The following is a 20488-nucleotide window of genomic DNA, read 5'->3' as shown; positions in this document are numbered from 1 at the left end:
TCAGTTGATGGTGCCGTTTGGGGAAGGTCATGGTATCTTTAGGAAATATGGTCTCGAAGGAGGAAGCATGTCACTGGAGGCGGACTTTGAGAGTTAAAATCAACTGGAAGATGAGATGTCAGTGCAGCCTGAACTAACTTCTCTCTCTCTCTCTCTCTCTCTCTTTCTCTCTGCCTCTCTTTCCTGCACATGCTTGAAGATGTGAGCCCTAAGCTCCAGCTGCCTCTCCACCATGACCAACTCTTATCTTCATAATCCAAATAAAGTCTTCCTTCTCTAAGTTGCCTTAGCCATGGTGTTTTATCCCAGAAAAGATACTAATACAGATGATCTGAAATTAGATCATCGGAATTGATGTGATAAGTTGGTGTGAACACTAATGAAATTATACCTGCAGGCTGTATTTGATTCTTTTCCCACTGAACATCTCCAACATAACTTTTGCACCTCGTTATAATAGGAAGCATGGAATTATCTGGTCTGAGATTTGATTGTGTTTTTGACAATGACATTCAAGACTGACTCCTCTAGGAGATGTGGGCTATCTACTTCCACACTGAAACACACACACACACACACACACACACTTTCCAGACAATTGAAAGACAAAGTATTATACCATTAAAAAGAGTTTGATGAATATTGATAGCTATTCACTCACAATTACAGCAAGTGGAAGCAACTATAATTTCCATCAGCATGTGAAGGTATAAATAATTGTGACATATGTAAACAAATACAGTATTACTCAGCATTTAATGAAGTGAACTACAGGTACTCCAAACACACTGATGGATCTCATGGATATTCTGAGCAAAACAATAGAAACATAATTGACTACTTTTATATTTCTTAGTAAACACTTTTCTCAAATTCCACATTGGTAGGCATTAATCTAAGAAGTTTGAAAGGTACCTTGAAAATTTGAAAGTCACCAGAACTTTATCTTTCAAAAGGAATGAATGTTTCCAAGTTTTAGGTTTGTCATGCTTATAGCACATACAGTGTGGCCATATTACATTACTGAGTAGTATTCCAATCCTATATATTCAACATTCTTCAATAATGAAAACTGCATAGAAATTCCATTTCGCAGACACAATGAAGTTTTTTGATTGCTTTAATTTTATGTGTATGAGTGTTTTGCCTTCATGTATATACGTGCATGTGTGCATGTAACACTTAGAGAGGCCAGAAGAGGGCATCAGATCTCCTCCAACTCAAGTTTTGGATGGCAGTTAGCAAGGGTGCTGGGAGCTAGTCCTTGTCCTCTGCAAGGACAACCAGTACTCTTATCAGCTGAGTCACCTCTCCAACACTCATGGACACTAAATTTACCCTCCTACTCTAAAATGTATAGTAACTTAGTTATTTTCTATTTTGTTCTTTTGTGAATAATGTTGACTGAAGTCATAAACTATATAAATTAGTGTCCTGCATTTTGGCATCTTGCTTTTAGTAATATTTTTTATAGATCTTTGAGCATTTTATAGAGTCATACAATATATTTTGGTCATATTCACTCTCTGGATTCTCTCTAACTCCTCCTGGATCCACCTCAACATATCATGCCAAAGTTTCTGTGTCTCTCTCTCTCTATTTTAGTAGCCAAATGAGTCTGGTTACTGCAGTCCATACATACCTGTACATGCTCAATCTACTAGGGGTCACAACCTATAAAGAAAAACTGACTCTCCCTCCCCAAGCAGCCATCAACTGTCAATACCTCCTCAGCTAGGGTGGAGGCTCATCAGCCCGTTCTCCTCCATGTTGGAATGTTGACAACGGTTTGCTCTTTTGCAACCAATCACAACTGCTGTTAGTTCCTGAATGTAAGTGTTCTGGTATGTCCAGAAGACATTGTCCTGCCCTAGTCTTGCCATTCTCTGGCTCTTACTATCCTCTTCTTCCTCATAACATGTTTATTGATGGTTATATAAGAGTTACCCAGCAGGCGAGTACTATAATAAAGTTTGTTTCATTGCATATTACAAAATAATTTCCAGTAGCTGTCAGTCAATAGCACTCAGTCATTCTGAACTGTTCTTTTTATTGCATGTGTGTCTGGATTGCCCCTGTGTCAATGAAATAAGAAGGATACAGAAAATATTTGGCAATGAGGATTTTTAATAAATATTATTTTCTTTGAGAATTTCACATGATGTCACACAATATATTTTGATCATATTCATTCCAAACTCCTCCTCTTGGCTCTTCTCAGACCCACCCCCACCTCCCTATAGTCCCAACACCATATCTTTAAAAAAAAATCTAATAACTCATTGACGCTAATTTGTGCTGTCTATATACTTCTGGCTGCAGGGGCGTGTCATCCACTTTAACATAGTCCATCAACCAGGACCTTCACCTCTAAAGTAAATGATTCTCCAGATGCCATCAACTGTCCATAGCTCCTCAGTTAATGGTTGGGGCTCATGAAACAGTTCCCATTCCAAGCTAGAATATTGACTGGCTTGATCTTGTGTAGGTCTTGTTCAGACAACCATAGATCCACAAGTTCCTGAGTGCAGCAGTTCTGTTGTGTACAGAAGACATGAAGTGGTTTTGCTCTGGTCTTCCTGTATCTTTGGCTCTTACAATCTTCCCATCCTCTCCTCTGTAACGGTCCCTGGCAATGAGAATTTTAAAAGTGGATTGACCTTTCCAATTTTAATTTTTGATTTTTTTCTAGAGCCAAAATATTTAAAACTGCTTTGTTGGGAGCCTGAGGTTCAACTGAGTCTCAGCTACCTCTCAAAACTGCTGACAGGCCTGAGCTGGCAGCTTTCCATTCTGCCCGCAGCCTTGGCCTGGAAACTCTGGCAGGCAGCCAGAGCCCACGACCCTGGCTTGCAGCCAGGGCCAGATAGCCTTGCTAAATAACCTTGGCCCATGGCCTTGGTCTCCTTTCTTGCATACGGTTCTATTCTTCTATAATCAGAGATTCCTCCCTTAATGTGTGTCAGAGCGCTTGTGCTCTGACTGATGTAATGGTTTACAGTCTGTGTTCCTTTGTTCTCATTCTCTATAAAAACTCTTGCTTGTGCTTCAATAAATGAGACTTGATCAGAATCCTGTCTTGTCTCCATTTCTCTTGCCGCTTGCCTCATCCACGGCCCCACCCCCCAATCCAGGTACTTCGTGGAAGTTCTGCGGGTCAGAACCGAGTCACATTGCGGGGTGGCCTCCCGCACTGCTTGACTGTGATTTCTTTGTTCTTTGAGTATGTTTGTATGGTGTGTGATGCCTGATTGTTTCCAGTGATACATGGTCAAATAGAGGTTGCATGATGACAAAAATAAAAATAATACAAGAGGATGTGTGTCTGAAGTATTATAGTTATTCAATCTCTTGTGCTATTTTAATACAATATATAATAAATGAGATTTCAAGCAGAAAATTTACTGAAAATAAATGCTGTGTAGTAATTTACTTAAAAATATATCCTTCATATGAAATACGTGAATTTCCCTCTTACATGTGGAATACCACTTTAACCTTACTAGACCCTCTCCCTTCTCTTGATTAACCATTAGACAGGCAGTAGGATTGTTTGAGCAGCAGGCACCTAGTACTATTGTTTAACCATTAGGCAGAGTATAGATCTGGCTAATAACTAGTCAAGGAGTAGCAATGGTTAATCATTAGACAGGAAGCATCTGTGCCACTATTCAACCTAGGACAGGACATTGATACATAAATTCTATTTATTCACTGCCCCTGTAGGCAGAAGCATCAGAACCTGCTTAGGCAGAGGAGCAACAAACAATGAGCTCCAAACATCAATGCATGAAACTCAGCGATGGCCACTTCATCCCTGCTCTGGGCTTTGGTACCTACAAACCCGAAGAGGTAAGAACCCCAAATTCTGCTCCTCCAGGCTGGAACTATTCCTTATACAAGAGAGAAGATATTTAGCCTTTGCTCTGAAGGAGGGTCTGATTTTATCTGCACATACTGGTCATTCTTGTTAAATAGAGGTTCCAGCAGCAGCTGCAGTGGGCTGTGAAGGCAGGTGGGAAAGTGAGTTAGTTCTATAAATAGACTCTGGGGTAGGATTTAGGTGGAACAGGACCTTCACTTTGGTGTAGTTCCCTGGGGGGCGGGGTGCAGAGGAGACTCCAAGCTGCCTGTGAGCCTGCAGGAAGGGGTGCACAGTCTCCCTGGGAACTAAGGGAAGACCTAATATTTATACCTTTCTCCAAGGGGTGGGTGCTAGTAGTCTTATGATCTAGTTACTGGGTAGATACCTGAAGGGCATTGTGAGATTGACTATAACTCAGCCAGGTGTTGCGAGAATAGAGAGGAAATTTATTTTCTCCTGTCATTTTTAAATATATTTTATTATTTTTATTTTATGTGTATGAGTGTATTGCCTGCATGTATATGAGCACCCGTGTTGTGCAATGCTGCGGAGGTCAGAAGAGGGCTTTGGATTCCCCTGGAACCAGAGTTAAGGATGATTCATAGACACCATGTGGGTGCTGGGAATTGAACCCGGGTTCTCTGCAAGAGCAGTGTTCTTAACCACTGTGCTGTCTTGCCAGCCCCCCTCTTGTCATTTTTGCTGTCTGTTGGGGAATTTGTTTGCCTTGCTTTTGCTGTCCAGACCTGCCTGTGAGTTTACTCTTCCCAGCAGGGGCCTGTCAGGTATTCAAGGGAACTGGTTGGATTCTTTAGGCTGTAAGGTCCAGGTTTAAAGGGATAGGTCCATGACCTAACTATTCTGGGTACCTTCTTTCTTTCTTTTTTTTTTTCCCAATGCATATTTCTATCAATTTTTTGTGCATTTCGTATAATACATCTTAATCATATTTAGACCCCTGTCCCCTAGGTGAAGCCTGCCCACAGATTTCATGCATTCTGTCATAAACTAAGGCCTATCCAGTCAAGTTTGTATACCAAATGTCCCTCAGTGTGAGTTCATTCACTAGAGTCTAGTCAGCCTATCTAGAATCACTCCCTTAAAGATCAACTTCCAATAGTTCCTCACCAAATTGTGGCCTCCTGACCATTTCCAAAGTCCTATGCTGGATTTTTACCTGAATTTGCATAGGTCTTGTACGTGCTGTCATCACTGCTGTAACTTCATATGCACAAGTTTCCAGAAGCCTGGGAGGCTCTGTTTCCTTATGGTCATGAGCCAACCCTGGCTTTTAAAGTTTCTACCCCCTCTTCCACAATGGTCCCTGAGCCAGGGGTGGGTGAGGTTTAATAATGAGAGTCCTATGCAGGGATACGCACTCTGCAGTCTTTTATTCTCTATTCTTTGTCAGTTGTGGCCTTCTGTGTTCATCACCCTCTGTTACATGGAGCTTTACTGGTGAGAGTTGAGAAATGCATTAGTATTCTCTCTACCCCGAGTTCCAGTATGTTCCATGAGCATTATGTGTAGAGGTTGCATTGTAGGTATGTCACTTAGGGCTGTGCATCTCACGGAGACTTAGTCTTTGTGTGTGACCAGTTGTGGAACTCTTGCAAAAAAGCAGCTTGTTGGATGGATAGTGACTGGTAGGCTTGTCTGTAAATATAAAGATTCATATTTAGCATACAGTAAAAACTTACATTTGTCCAGGGATGTGACAGATGAGGGGTTTTCTGTAAGATCTGTGACATCTCCAGCCATGTGTATTTGGCTTCATTTACAGTGCCGCACATGAGCTCCTTTCCATTAAGCCAGCTGAGCTGTTCAATTAGACAGCTGTTGATTACCCCTCTGATAAAAGTGCCACTACTGCACTGATATAGTTTGCTGTGCTGGTCATTATTGTGGTTATTAGGCTTTAAAGCTGGGTTGGACTGCTGATTGATTTTCTCCCTTAGCAGCTTGCATAGTATCCTCTAGAACTATGAGAGCTAGTCTTCAGGGAGGAGGCTTCCAGATCACTTCCAGTCCTGTTACTCTAAGGTCTGTGTCCAAAGTGTGGCTTGTCTGCAGCAATAGGGTCTTACCTTCAAGTTCTGAGAGGTAATCAAGGACTGTGACAATAGCCTGTGTTATTTTGGGAGTCTCTTGGACTACCCTGACCAACAACTTGAAGGGAGGTTTCTCCTGTTTGTTACTGTGTTTCTTGTTATACAGCCTTCAGATACATGTACACACTCATGTACAGGTATTGTTATATGTATTTTTCAGTAGGCTTTTGGACTAATGGAAGGGAGGAGGGAAGATTATACAAAGAACCATGAGAGTAAAGGGGAAGAAGGAGGGTAATAGCAAACAGGTATCAAGGGGAAAATGGCAAAGTGGGGGTACTTTAACTGGGGAGAGATGACGGAGCTTTAGATTGGGAGAGAGAGAGACAAGTAATGCTTAGGTGGTGTGAAATACCCTGTTTCTCTTATTTCAACTTTTCTCAGTTTGATAGAAGAAATGAAAGTTACCAGTTAAGAACATTTCCTGTCAAATTCCTTGATTTGGTGTTGATTGTAGTGTGGGAAGGGAACTCTGATTTTATATCTTTAGCCCATGACATCTTTTTTGTTCTCAAGAAGGCAAGATCCAGGGAAATCTGTGTGGTAAATTAGGGTGTCTTCCTCTAGATGAAATGCATAAGACAAATATTTGTGGAGTGCTGTTGTTCCGCTCTGGGACAGCCTTCAGCATCTCACAGCAAATGTTGTACCCGGGCTGTAAAGACTCTCTCATGTACCTGAATATGTAATACAACATTATGACAGGGGGAAGAGGGATCTAATTATTGGTCCTCATTAATTATGCTGGGTTTACAGAAGGGAGGCCCTCATAAATGAAGGGATCAAGGCGGGCAGTTTGTTCACCTAGATGGAAGTTCATATTTTACAATTTTCCTGAGACCACTTAGTTGTGTGACTAAGGACTTATTCCTTGAAGTTTGAATTCACACCTTTCCTTTTTGTTAGATTTATGGAGCTACCTGGAGATACATGACAGGACCTGGTTACATTTCAGGGAAAGGTGGCATGAAGAGCAAGGAAGGGTCAAGGCCACTCCAAAACCTCAGTTATGGTTACCTGTGAATGATGTTTTCCTTGCATAAGTCAGAACTGGTATCAGGAGAGGGTCTTGGAGGCCACTGTGCTTTATTGTGAAGGAATACTGCAGAAATTCTTAAAATAATTAGATAAGTGTGATATGATTTACTTTTTAAATCCTGTGTGCATGTATTGTATGATTGTGTTTACTTATGTTCATGTGTTTGTGCATGTGGGTGTGGAGGGCATAGGTCAAAGTTGAATGTGTTTAGCCATCACTGTTTTGTGTGTGTGTGTGTGTGTGTGTGTGTGTGTGTGTGTGTGTGGTCTCTCATTGAACCTGGAGTTGCTGATTCAGCTATACTGAATGGATAATCAGCTCCAGGGATCCTCCTGTCTTTGCCTCCCCAGTACTAAGGATTGCGTGTGCCACTAAGCTCAGTTCTATGTGAATGCTGGGAATCTGAACTCAGGTCCTCGTGGTTAGTTGTGTGGCGAGCATTTTATTGACTGAGATTTCTCCCTAGCTCACTTCTTAAATCTTTTAACAAAATAACTTTCTCATCATTATCCAAACCTGGCAGACAAGGCAATAATTTTAAATTTAATTCTTGTCATATCTAAACAGAGGGGCTTTGGTTTTAAGAGCTGATACCCCAAATGAATAATTGCCTACTGATAAGAGTTATTATTTATAAACATATATCTTTAGGATATGCATTTTTCTGCTAGCATTTACATCTGTCAGACAGGGAGACTGGATGTGTGAAAAGATTCAACATAGCTTACTATTCTCTGTCCAAGTCCCTCTCACGTACTTCACGTTGGTTGGTGTCTGAGACCTTGATTTCTACATCATTTTGTGATAGAGTGAGTCCCAGCAAGGGGCAGGTAGGAGGTATTTATGTAATTGGCTCTTAGAAATCTTTGAAGACGATTTAACATCTTTGTCTGTAGATATTTGCCATGGGTTGTCAACATTCATCCAGAGGGAATTTAACATGTATTGTGTGTCTTCACTCAGATAAGACCCATATGAAGCCTACATCATTCTTCTTTTGTACGTTGTTTAAAGCATATCCCCTCATGTTCATTTTTCTCAGTGACCCTACTATATTAGTTGAATGTGGCTTTCTAACATACAATTCAACTGGAATGATCGTGGCATCCTCTAGTTCTAGTAATTAACCAGGATTACGGAGGTATGGAGAGTTCTGGGGTCTGGAAAGAAAGTGGTTCTGGGCTCATTACCTCAAATAAAGAAGAAAATATAGACAAAGTGATTCTGTGAAGGTGTCTTAGTGTTTCTGTGACCTCTACAACATCTCTTTGGTGACATTATGTATTACAGAAGAGGAAAAAATAAGAATTCAAGGATCCTGGAGCCTAACAAGTAGTTCTAGAATGACTTTGAAAGACAAAATTCCTTCCAGTTTAGTGAACTGTCCTCTAGGCTCACTCAGCAGCCTCTCAAGAGCACACATCTTTAAGCACGTGTATTGCTCCTCCTCTAGGTCCATAAGAGTAAGTCACTGGAGGCTGCAAACCTCGCTATAGAGGCTGGATTCCGCCATATTGATACTGCTTTTGCATATCAAGTAGAAGAGGAGATAGGACAGGCCATCAAAAGCAAGATTGCAGCTGGTGTTGTGAAGAGAGAAGACATATTCCTCACCTCAAAGGTGATGTATTTGTAGAATGTATGTGTACAAATCAATGAAAGGAGATATAGAGGTAAAAATTAAAAACTTGCATCAGTAGTTGATTACATGTGCTTATTTTTCACATATAATTCACATATCAGATTCATTATTGAAACAGGAAAATATTACTTCTGACTTAACTGTTTACAAATATATAGCTTTTTAAAGCCCTTTTACTTTTATGAGCCTTAGTTCAAAGCAATGTCATTTGGCAAGGGTTGCCAAATCAGATAACCCTATTATCAAATTATTATTTTATCTCCTGGATTGATAAAATTTATTATAATTGGTAATATCAGTAAACCTTTATTAATATCAGAGAACATTATAGTAGAGTTTGGGGCTCCCAAACAAAATATGACTAAAGTGTATTGATATATATCTGGTATATATTAAAATGTTCAAAATGAGGGCCAAAGAGATCGCTCAGGAACACTTGTTCTTGCAGCAGACTTAAGATTGGTTCTTAGCACTACATATGGGTAAAAACCAACCATAACTCGTTTGTGGTGATCGGATGCTCTCCTTTGGACTCTGTAGGCACCAGGCATGCTCGCTCATGGTACACATACATACATGCATGCAGGCAAACACTCAGGCACATAAAAATAAAGATACATAGAATATCCACAATATTTCCTTCACTTATGGAAATCTAGTGATTCTAACTCTTCTCTAGTTACATAAACAGAAGAGATGGACTGAAATAGCCTCTATAATCTTTGTTAAAAATAATTTGGAGATTGGGCATTACTAGTTATGTTTTGTTTCTCAAGTAATTTCCTTCTATTGTACTAACGGTAACAAAATATATAAATAAGTTAATATGGCTAGGTCAGATGGAAGTTTCCATCGAGAACAAACATTCTGTCAATATTAAGGTAAAGGAATCCAGATTCTGACAATTTTTAATCTAGCACAGCTCCATTCTCCAACCTTACAGCTTTGGTGCACTTTTTTCCGACCAGAACTGGTCCGGTCTTGTTTGGAAAAATCACTGAAAAGACTTCAACTGGACTATGTTGACCTTTATCTTATGCATTACCCAGTGCCCATGAAGGTAGGTAATATGTATCTTCAAACTTCCACAACTCTGTATGGGACAAATGATCAAACCTTTATGATGGCTGAGATGAGTCTAATCATAATTTCACATAAACTGAGTTTATATGTTCTAAAAATGTCTTGAAGTAGGTTCCACAAAAAAGTTTATTAGATTTTAAAATGGGATGTCCAAGCAATCCCAGAATTACATATTAGAAGTAAATTTCAGAAATGTCTGTGTTTATGCATCTCTTTAAAAATTTCATTTATTTATCTATTTATCTATTTATTTAATGGGTATGAATGTTATGCCTGCATGTATGTGAGTGCACCTGTGTCATACAGTGCCCGAAAAGGACAGAAGAAGGACCCAGATTCCCTGGAACTGGAGTTACAAACAGTTGTTAGCTGCCATGTGGGTATTGGGATTTGAGCCTCGGTCTTTTGCAAGAACAGCCAGTGCTTTGAACCACTGAGCCATTTCTCCAGCCCCTACATTTTTCTCTCTTTCTTTTTTTTTTTTTACAAAATATTTTTACTGCTCCTTTGAACATTTCGTACAATGTACTTTGATCATAGTCAGGCCTCTTCCTCCATCTCCTCTGAGATCCATTTCCACCTTCCTACTCCCTCACTTCATATCTTTTCTTTTCAAGGCCTATTGAGTCTGATTTGTTTTTTCCCAAATATTCTTGGGTGTGGGTCTGTTCCCTGAGGCATGGTCAGCTATGAAACCTGGCTCTCCCTCTCCCAGCACCTATCAATTGCCAATACTTCCACAGCTAGGGGAGGGACTTTGTGCATCTATGCTAGGATTTTGTCTAGCTGGGGTTTGTACAGCTCTTATGCAGGCTGTCACAAGCTAAGGGTTTGTTGTATTCATTCACTACCTCTTGGTCTTGCAATCTTGTGCCTTCTCTTCTGCATTGATCCCAGAGCCTCTGAAGGAGAGTGTGGAATGTAGATGGTCCACTTAGGACTGAGCACTCTGCAGTCTCTTGAGTTCTCTGCACATTGACCAGTGGGTCTCTGTGTTAATCACTATTAGGAGTCAGTTCAATACTATGCCCATCTAGCAGAGTAAGAGTATTAGGTTCTCCTCCATGGACTGTGACGTGTCTAGGCAGAGGCTCTTGACATTGATAACAGTGCCAGGTCTAGGTTCCATCATATGGAGCAGACGTTAAATCCAATCAGGAGCTCATTGCTTACTCCCGCATTTGTGTCACTATTGCACCAGTGGGCATATTTTGCCAGGCCAGCTGTTATTAAAGCTGGCAGGTTTCACTGCTGGGTAAGACTGATGATTACTTTTCTTTTCTGGTAGCATGCTTAGCACCTTTCAGCACTATGAAAGATAGCCAGTGGAGATGAAGCTTTGAGGTCAGCACCAGCTTGATTTCTCCATGTTTGATGTATGACTTGTGCATGTGCTGTCTTAAGCATCTTAAGGCTTTCATCATCGAGTTCTGAAGAATAATGAAGAGGGATACCAATAGCCTGTATTGTTTGAGGGTCTGTGGGAACTCTCTAGTGAAAAACTAAAAAAGATTGAGCCCATGCCTCGTGTTGGCTTTGTATTTGCTAGGCTATGTTGTGTGCCAAGAGCATTCTCTCTCCATGGTAGGGTAACTCCATAAAACCTGTATATGTATCATTGTTTTATCCCTCCCATGAAGACCCTCCCCTCCATGGACAATTACTTATTTCCTGATTTCTATGGATTTTCCAATTGAAATGCACATATCTAAAGATTCAAGTTAGCATCCACTTATGAAAGGTAACATATAATGTTTGTCTTTCTGGGTCTGGGTGAATTTTGTAATTTTTTTTCTTAACAGCTGAATAACATTCCATTGTGTGAATGTACCATTATTCATTATTCATTCATCAGTTGATGAACATCTAGATTGTGTCCATTTCCTGGCTATGGTGAATAGATGAACAATGAACACGGATGAGCAGGCATCTCTGTAGTAGGAAACAGAGTTCTTTGGCTTGTGTGTGGGAGAACTGTACAGCTGGATCATGTGGTAGATCTATTTCTAGCTTTTTGAAGAATCTCCACATTGATTTCTATAATGGCTACATCAGTTTGCAGTTCAACCAATGTAATAAGTATTTCCCTTTCCCTCCATCCTCACTAGCATTTGTCACTTGTGTTTTAATCTCAGCCATTCTGACTGGGGCAAGACGAAATCTCAAAGTAGTTTTAATTTGCCTATCCCTGATGGCTGAAGATGTCGAGCAGTATTGTAAATATTTCTCAGCCATTTGTGTTTTATCTTTTGAGAATTCTCTGTTCAGTTTCTTGTCCCAGGTTTTAACTGGATTGTTTGTTTTTGGATATTTATACATCTCATATCTGAATTACTGTATATTTTCTTGGGTTTTGTCTCAGTTTTCTCTCTGGGTGGTAACAATGCCCTTGAGGCAGATCAAGCTCCAGGCCCTTAACACTGTATAGGTTCTCTGAAACTTCTATCAAAATCAGTCTTATATACAACCTTGTCTGACCATCCTTGGTTTACATACCTGCCCTTTGAACCCACATATGTTCAGTTAGATGAAGAATACAGAGAATACTCATTATCCATCCTGGGTCATTGCTGGAGTTCAAAGTCATGCAACTCCTGAAAGTAGACAAAGGAATATGGATCAACTAGGAGATCTATTTTGGTTGTGAGAAAATATTATTTAAGTATAAATATCATTGCTATAAGAGAGCATAGCAACTTAAGACCTTAAAGGCAGTCCTTACAACTCCATGTGCAAATCATTTTGTAAGTATAAGTATGCTGAATGATGCCTCATTCCTGTTTAGTGTCTTACTTCCAAGATATTCTTAAGGGCATTACTATAGGTGAGACATGGTTTAGAGAGATGGCTGAAATGACTGCTTTTTTTCCAGCCAGGAGATGATGATTTTCCAGTAGATAAACAAGGAAAAACACTATTGGACAAAGTAGATTTCTGTGCCACTTGGGAGGTGAGTATTTGACAAGTCAACAGATGAACGCTGAAGGATGAGAACAAGGTCTTTCTTGTGAAAATAAGCTGTGTCCTTGGATCAAGAAAGTCGTTATGTTTACACACATATTTTCTGGAGTGTGGTTGGAGGAATGCATCACTGAAATCTAGTAGACAGAAATGAAGAAGTTCTTAGGACAATAGGTATATGTATATTTTGCTACCCTGCACAGTAATATTTCTATTTTTCTAAGGAAGACATAGGAATTCCTTTGGAATATCACCGTCTTCCATCACCATCACCATTCTGACTTCTTCATATTGAATTACAGTGATCATGTGAAAAGCTTTGCTCCCTCTCACCTTTGTAGTGCCAGTGATCAAACATGGGGTCTTGCACATGCTAGGCAAATGCTGTATCACTGATCTACATGTCCAACCCTAGACAGTGTTGTCTTTTACTTTGCCATTCTGCATTCATATTGATGCAGTCAGTGTAAACATGAGTCTTCACAACTCCAATCTTTCCCCAGGCCATGGAGAAGTGTAAGGATGCAGGACTGGTCAAGTCCATCGGGGTGTCCAACTTTAACCACAGACAGCTGGAGAGAATCCTGAACAAGCCAGGGCTGAAGTACAAGCCTGTGTGCAATCAGGTGAGAGCCCAGCCTCTGGCCTCCCCCATGAATTTCCTTCTACTGCCTCCTGCCAGTTTACACTCTCCCAGTTCATCTTGCTACTGTGAAAAAGAAGATTTTAGGAGCAGTGCCACTGTCTCAAAGGACATGGATGCTTTATTATCCAGTCTTGAGATTCCATTTTCCATTTCATTCATTCTGGTGGGGTTTCCTCCTGTCATTTCAAATTGACTTACTGAGTTTTTCACTTTCTTCATCATTTCAGCCTGTATTTTCTTCAGCATTTCTATCTCTTTTGTGAATTCATTCAGAAGTTTATCCCTATCTTCTTTTAGTTTTTTGAGTTGTTTGTGTGTTCTCTAAATACATTGAATTCTTTGATAATGTTTATGATTTTTTTTTTACAATCTTTGTCTTTGGTTACCTCTAGGGAGTTCTCACCATAGAAATCTTCTATAGGACTGGTGGTGTTTGGTGGGGACATATTATTTCTGCTTTTCACATTGTGGTTTTGGCATGTGGATTTATTTTGTTGCTTATGATTCTGTTATGAAACTCAAGTCTGCCTTTGTTGATTTGAAATTTGATTGTGTTTGTATTATTGCTGTAGCTTGGTTGCTTTCTGATTGTGTATGAAACGTTAGTTGGTCTAGGCTTCAAATCCTCTCTTTTAATTTTACATTGGAGCAACCACATGGGTCCAGGGTGGCCACTTAGGAGCCTTCCAGGAGGGTTAGGCAGCCCTGACTAATTAGGAGCACTTTGGCAGCCTCAGGGGAACAGGGCCAAGGTCCAAGGAGAAGAGTTGGAAAATTGATGTGGTGCTAGTCAGCATGGAAACCTAAGAATTGGAGTGATGGGAGGGACTGCAGATGGCCCCAAAGCAGGGAGATGCTTCCAAAGAGAAGCCTGAATCCTGGAGCAGTGGGAGGAACTGCAAATGGTTTCAAACAGGGGGATGGGCACCATGGGATGTGGGCAGCTCACTCCAGAGGAAGAGTGAGGCACTCTCCTGCAGTCTCAAAAGATGGGCATGGAAGGAAAGGTGACAGGACACGGAAGTTCCCAGCCCTTTTTGTCATGCAAATGGTATTTATGTTCAAAGATCTAGTCCACAGAGAAACAGGAAAGTTTCTTTGACCCATACTGGTGACAGATATGAAATGTATCTTTAAGAGAAAATTACTTTATTTGTATCTTTTGAATTCAAATATAATTTGACATGTAGATTTCTTATTCAGCTTTATTTACTTATAGCATTTTCTCTTTATCATAATATTAGCATTTCATATATGCTGATATCTTTCCATTCTATCCATCTATAGGTTGAGTGTCATCCTTATCTGAACCAGAGCAAACTGCTGGATTACTGCAAGTCAAAAGACATTGTGCTGGTTGCTTATGGCGCTTTGGGAACTCAACGATATAAACGATGGTAATGAAACAAAAGGGGTTTATTTTTAAAAAGACTGTCCATTAATACTGCAGTACTCAGTGCTCAGGTAAGTTTCACTCTGGGCAAGTTCAAGCAGAGTGGAGAACTGACATTTCTTTAAAGAACCTGGTGACACAGGGGCTGGGGGTTCTTTTGAGGAACCCCTGGAGTCTTAGATTCTTTTCCTGTTGCTGTGATCAAGTACTCTGACAAAAGCAACTTAAGAGTGAAAGAGCTTATTCTGACTCACAATTCAAGGGTGCAGGCCACCACAGTGGGAAGGTACAGGTGTCAGGACCTTGAAGCAGGTGGTCACATCACATCCGCAGTCAAGAAGCAAAGATGGATACATGTCTGCTTGCTCTCTTTATTTTACACAGGACAGGATCTGTTGCCCAGGAAATGGTTCCACAATTAACATAGTTCTTCTCACATCAGTTATCATCATTAGTATAACATACTGTGGCATCTCTCAGTTGATTCTGAACAGCCCATCCTGGTGACAATTAGCCCTATTGTATGTGGTTTAGAATGAGTCCCTACTTTGTTTGGAAGCCCCATAACAAAGTCAAATTCTCACACTCAGGAGCTCAACATTTCTGCTTTCCTTCCAGGGTAGACCAGAGCTCTCCAGTTCTCTTGAATGATCCAGTTCTTTGTGATGTGGCCAAAAAGCACAAGAGAAGTCCAGCCCTGATTGCCCTTCGCTACCAGATTGAGCGTGGGGTCCTGCCTCTGGCCCAGAGTTTCAAAGAAAATGAGATCAAAGAGAATTTGCAGGTGATGATCTGGGCTGAGGGACTCAGGGCTCTTACTCAGTGCCTTTGTGTTTGGTTCTTTGAAATCTCCCAAGACGTATTTTAGGACAAGTCTGTATCTCTAGCATTTTCTATGCTTATGAGTTTCAATTGCATTTAGAAATATTTCATCAAGGGGTGAAAGGCAAATTTGTCTTTATATATGAAGATGTGTATTATGTTGTTCTAGGGATGTGGCAAAAGTAGGTTTTTCTCTAGGATCTGTGACCTCTGCAGTCATGTGTATTTGGCTATGTTTACAGTACCACATGTGAATTCCCTCCCACTTAGTGGGCCTTAATCCCATAGCTGTTGATTACTCCCAAGATAAAAGCACAGTTTATGCACCAATATCAATAGTTGACTGGGGTAGGCATTGTTGTTTATTAGGTTTACAGCTTGGCAGGACCATTGGTTGGTTTTTGCACCCCCCCCCCCACCCAGCAGCTTGTATAGTATCCTCTAATGCCTTGAGTTCTAGTCTTCAGGGAGAAGATTTCCAGATCAATTCCAGTCTGATTGCTCTAAGTTCTGTGTCTGAAGTATGTCCTGTCTTCAGCAGGAGGGTCTTACCTTCAAGTTCTTGGAGGAAATTAAGGGCTGTGGCAATAGCTTGGGCTATTTTGGAAGTTTCTTGGACTACCCTTACCAACAATTTGAAGGGAGGTTTCTCCTGACTGACACTGCAGGTGAAGATTTCCAGATCAATTCCAGTCTGATTGCTCTAAGTTCTGTGTCTGAAGTATGTCCTGTCTTCAGCAGGAGGGTCTTACCTTCAAGTTCTTGGAGGAAATTAAGGGCTGTGGCAATAGCTTGGGCTATTTTGGAAGTTTCTTGGACTACCCTTACCAACAATTTGAAGGGAGGTTTCTCCTGACTGACACTGCAGGTTTTTTAAAAATTTATTTATTTATTTTTATTTTTATTTATTTATTTATTTGTGCTGGGGATCAAGGTAAGGGTCTGACCTCAAGCATTTTACTAGTGGAGCCATTTAAAAGGGAGAAGTCACCACAAGGTTGTCTTTGGGAGCTACTTTTTATATATATATACATATATATGTAAACTGCACCATAGCTTGATAGAATTAGAGTTGGAGATGTATATATCTCATATATACATATATATACACATATATGTGATATATGTATCTCATATATATGAGAGTACATTAAATTGGGAAGAGAAGAATGGGGAAGGTCTGGATAGGGGAAGGGATCTAAATAACACCAAACTATATAGTATGAAATTGAAAAATTCAATAATAAATTTAAAAAGTAAAATAGAGGGAAAATTAACATAAATCTAAAAGAAAAGAAAAGGACAAAAAAGAAATGTTTTTCTGCTCTACCATGTGAACCATACCCTAGCGTGATAGAAACAGAGCTGGAGATGTTTGTATCGTGTCAGCCATCTGCTATCCCCCTTTGTAAGGGGCCTTTTAAAAAATTTTCTGAAATGAGAGATCTGGACTGGATAATTTTGATTCTAGATATTATTATAGGTTTATTTTTAAACCTCTGTAAGCTCAGAAAAATTAAAAAATATTCATATGTTTATTTTGACATCACTGGTTAAACATGTGTTTCTGACTTACTTATGTAGGTTTTTGTCCTTTTTATGTTAAAGAAGGAGGCCTTCCTTATACTCTTATACTTTTACCTGTAGTGGTTACTAAGCAAATATCCTCATGTAATAGTTTCATTTACATGATTTTTTTATTTAGTCTGGTGCTCTTTGATTTGAAAATTTGCCTTACTTAAACCCGAATTCAATGAAAATTGTCTGTCTAGGCTGAGCCCCTCCACATATTTCATGGAACTAGTGTGTATATTTTCAGGACAATGAGGCCCTTGGATCTCAGAATAATGATGAGTTTTTCCTCAATTGCATATAGTTTTCCAGCAATAGTCAACTTACCCAGGCTCTATGTCTGCCCATAGCCTTAGATGAAGGCAGCAAGCAGCCCTTCATAAAGAGTTTCACATCATTGCTTCTGCTAAGTTAAAGTGTCCAAGGCAAGTTACCCACAAGCTGAGCTGCAAGCGGTAGGGATGTAGACTCCATCTCAGTAGAAGAAGGTGTAAAATCACCTAAAGGTTGTGGAGACCAAGATATCTGTATCATAGTGTATTTGTCACATTGGTTTTGCATATTCAGAAATGTTTGTTGAATTGCTTTCTCCCAGACGCTCCTTATGTTTTCTTTCATGCTTTTGTTATTTTTCCTTGAACAAAAGATTGTTTTTAAATAATTTTAAAATACACTTATTTTTATTTTATGTGTATGAGTGTATTGTCTACATGTATGTGAGTGTACCCGTGTCGTGCAATGTCATGGTCAGAAAAGGGCTTCGGACTCCCCTGGAACTGGAGTTAAGGACAGTTTGTTGCCGCCATGTGGGTGCTGGGAATTGAACCTGGGTCCTGCAAGAGCAGTCAGTGCTCTTAACTGCTGAGCCATTTCTCCAACCCCGTTTTAAAATAATTTTTGACAATATGTGTATGAGCATTTTGTCTGCATGTATATAACTCTGCCAATGTGTACATTTCCTGTGGAGGTCAGAAGAGGGTATCTGATCCTCTGGACGTGAAGTTAAGGACATATGGATTCTGTCATATGAACTGATCAGGCATCTTCTGTAAGTGCAGCCAGTGCTCTTGATTGTTGAGTTTTCTCTCTAGTCCCAAACAAAAGATTCTTATTATGGTACTTACGCTTTTGCTTTGTGGTTGAGTGTCAGTTTTTCCTTGCTGGGAACACAGTTCTCCCTCATTATTTTGCCAGAGTTTAATACTGTTTCTTTCAAAAATGCTCTCTAAAGTAAGTGCAACTTTTGTAAGTTTGTGAACTATGCATTCAATTATACATGTATAATTTTTAAATCACTGTCATGAGTGATTACACTTATGGCTTATCTTCTCTGTTTAATGATCTTATTTATTCTCTCCCAATATCTGATTGTGTTAGAAAACAGAGTTTCTGTTCAAAATGTCCAATATTTTTCATTCTTTTTCTCTAAAGAATATTTTTGATACTCTTGATGAATCATTATGTTATACAAAACTTAGAATCACTTAATGCCTACACTGATAGATTTTTGGCATTTGGATATCAAAGTATTTAAATAATGCATTAATATTTTCAATCAATTTAAGTTTTACCTAAATTTACCTTTTATTATATTACTGACTCTAATCCATGCTTGTGATGAAACAAGTTTGAATTTTAGGTGGATTTTAACATATTTCAATAGCATTCATAACTTTTCCCAGTAAAGCATTTTCACATATCCTTTGGATCTTGTTATAGGAAAGTGATATTTGTGATCATCTTTTATTAACATATTCTCTTCTGTTTTGACAGTTTTCAAGTTCATACAAAACTTCATGGAATGCCCTTTCCTGGATGTGTCAGATGTATCAGTTTTCACACAGCTGACAAATTTCTCCGTCCATTCCCCCTTCCTCTAGCTATTCTTTTCTCCCTCCATCCTTATTTCTTTTTCCCACCATTTTCAGGAAACCACCAATGACTTAACAGTCTGTTTTAATATGTTAGAAATTAGTGAAAATCATTTTGATGTTAAAAATGGATTAAATTTAGGTAAAAAGAACAAGTCAGCTCATTTATCCTTTGAATTTGATAAAATTAGATATTAGGTAAGTCTTGACATAATATTGAAAAGAGCATTGTTTGTATTTTAATTAATAAATGATTGTAGAAATGTAACTACCCATGCAAAATACTAATTTATCTGTATATTTCAAATGCTTGCTTTAGATTCCTTGGAAATTATGTACATGTTGCCAAAATCTTTGAATGATGTCAACTTTTTTCTTCTGAAGCTACCTTTGAGATTTCATTTTGTCTGCCGTGCTGTGAAATTTCAATGTCTCAATTAATTTCTTTTAATTTTCATTTGGTTATTGTTAATCACGAGTGAAACTTCTCACATCCTGCAAATATTGCCCATCAAATCTGTTTCATTTAAATACTAAACACTCTTCTTTTATCATAGGTTTTTGACTTCCAGTTGCCTGCTGAGGACATGAAAGTTCTAGATGGAATGCACAGAAATTTAAGATATGTTTCAGCTGAGTTGTAAGTAACTTTGATAGTATCCTGCCTGAATTTATTTCACGCCAGGGCCAAGTTTCTCCCTAAAAAGTTCATGTGTGTTTAGAAACCAAATACTTCATTTATTTCTAGAAAAGTTCTCATTGTGAGAGTTAACATTTTTTTTCATTTAAAAAATTATTCGATAACCACATAATTAGTAGAAGCATTTCATTACAACAGCGTTGACATAGTCAATAACAGTTTCCAGAGCAAAGATGCATCTCTTTCACAACTGGCTATAATTTTTAGGTTCACAGTGTTAAATTAATAGTTATACAATATTGTATTCATTATAAGACATAAAATTTAATGAAGTTTTAACCTTTAAAAAAGATTTCCATTTCATTTTAAAATACAATGTTTCATACAGAAAAACTATTTTTTTTAAAGAGAGATAATTGTTTATTTTGAGTACAGGAAGGATTGAAGTAGACAATGAAACTATTTCTCTTAGCTTTGAAATAGTACTTTTTTTCAAGATCCACCAACAAGATTAGGAACAGAAAAGCATATTTATTAACACACTCATTTAAGTAGAAAGATGATATATATGTATATACATATATGTTAAATTAGAGCTCTCCTTGGACAGGTTTGGACAATGAAAAAGAAACATATTTGTTTCATTACAGGTGGCCAACAAGTAATGAATTAAGTTTTAGTTAAATATAGCTGAAAAAATTAGTTTGTTAATTTTGCCCAATATTGTTAATATGATAATCTGATTAGTTCAAGAGTATTTTCTTTCTTTTTTATCTTTTTAAATATTAAAAAATTTTAATAACTACATGATTAGAAGAAGCATTTCATTACAGCTTTAACGTA

General features: G+C 38.8%; 1 protein-coding gene across 1 annotated transcript in view; it reads left to right on the top strand.

Annotated features, from left to right (window-relative positions):
- The first annotated feature begins 3726 nt into the window (after nt 1-3726).
- LOC103725887 (aldo-keto reductase family 1 member C13-like) overlaps nt 3727-20488 on the top strand; it is a 19021-nt gene continuing 2259 nt past the window's right edge. The window contains exons 1-8 of the mRNA XM_008823231.3: nt 3727-3852; nt 8469-8636; nt 9601-9717; nt 12613-12690; nt 13205-13327; nt 14635-14744; nt 15359-15524; nt 19563-19645. Of these exons, the coding sequence (XP_008821453.1) occupies nt 3769-3852; nt 8469-8636; nt 9601-9717; nt 12613-12690; nt 13205-13327; nt 14635-14744; nt 15359-15524; nt 19563-19645 (929 nt within the window). The 5' untranslated portion in view covers nt 3727-3768. The remainder of the gene's footprint in view (nt 3853-8468; nt 8637-9600; nt 9718-12612; nt 12691-13204; nt 13328-14634; nt 14745-15358; nt 15525-19562; nt 19646-20488) is intronic.

This window comes from Nannospalax galili, unplaced genomic scaffold (genome assembly GCF_000622305.1).
Source record: "Nannospalax galili isolate Female #2095 unplaced genomic scaffold, S.galili_v1.0 scaffold989, whole genome shotgun sequence".
Classification (NCBI taxonomy): domain Eukaryota; kingdom Metazoa; phylum Chordata; class Mammalia; order Rodentia; family Spalacidae; genus Nannospalax; species Nannospalax galili.
Note: the sequence above shows the minus strand (reverse complement) of the source record. Positions and strands in the feature narration are given on the sequence as shown.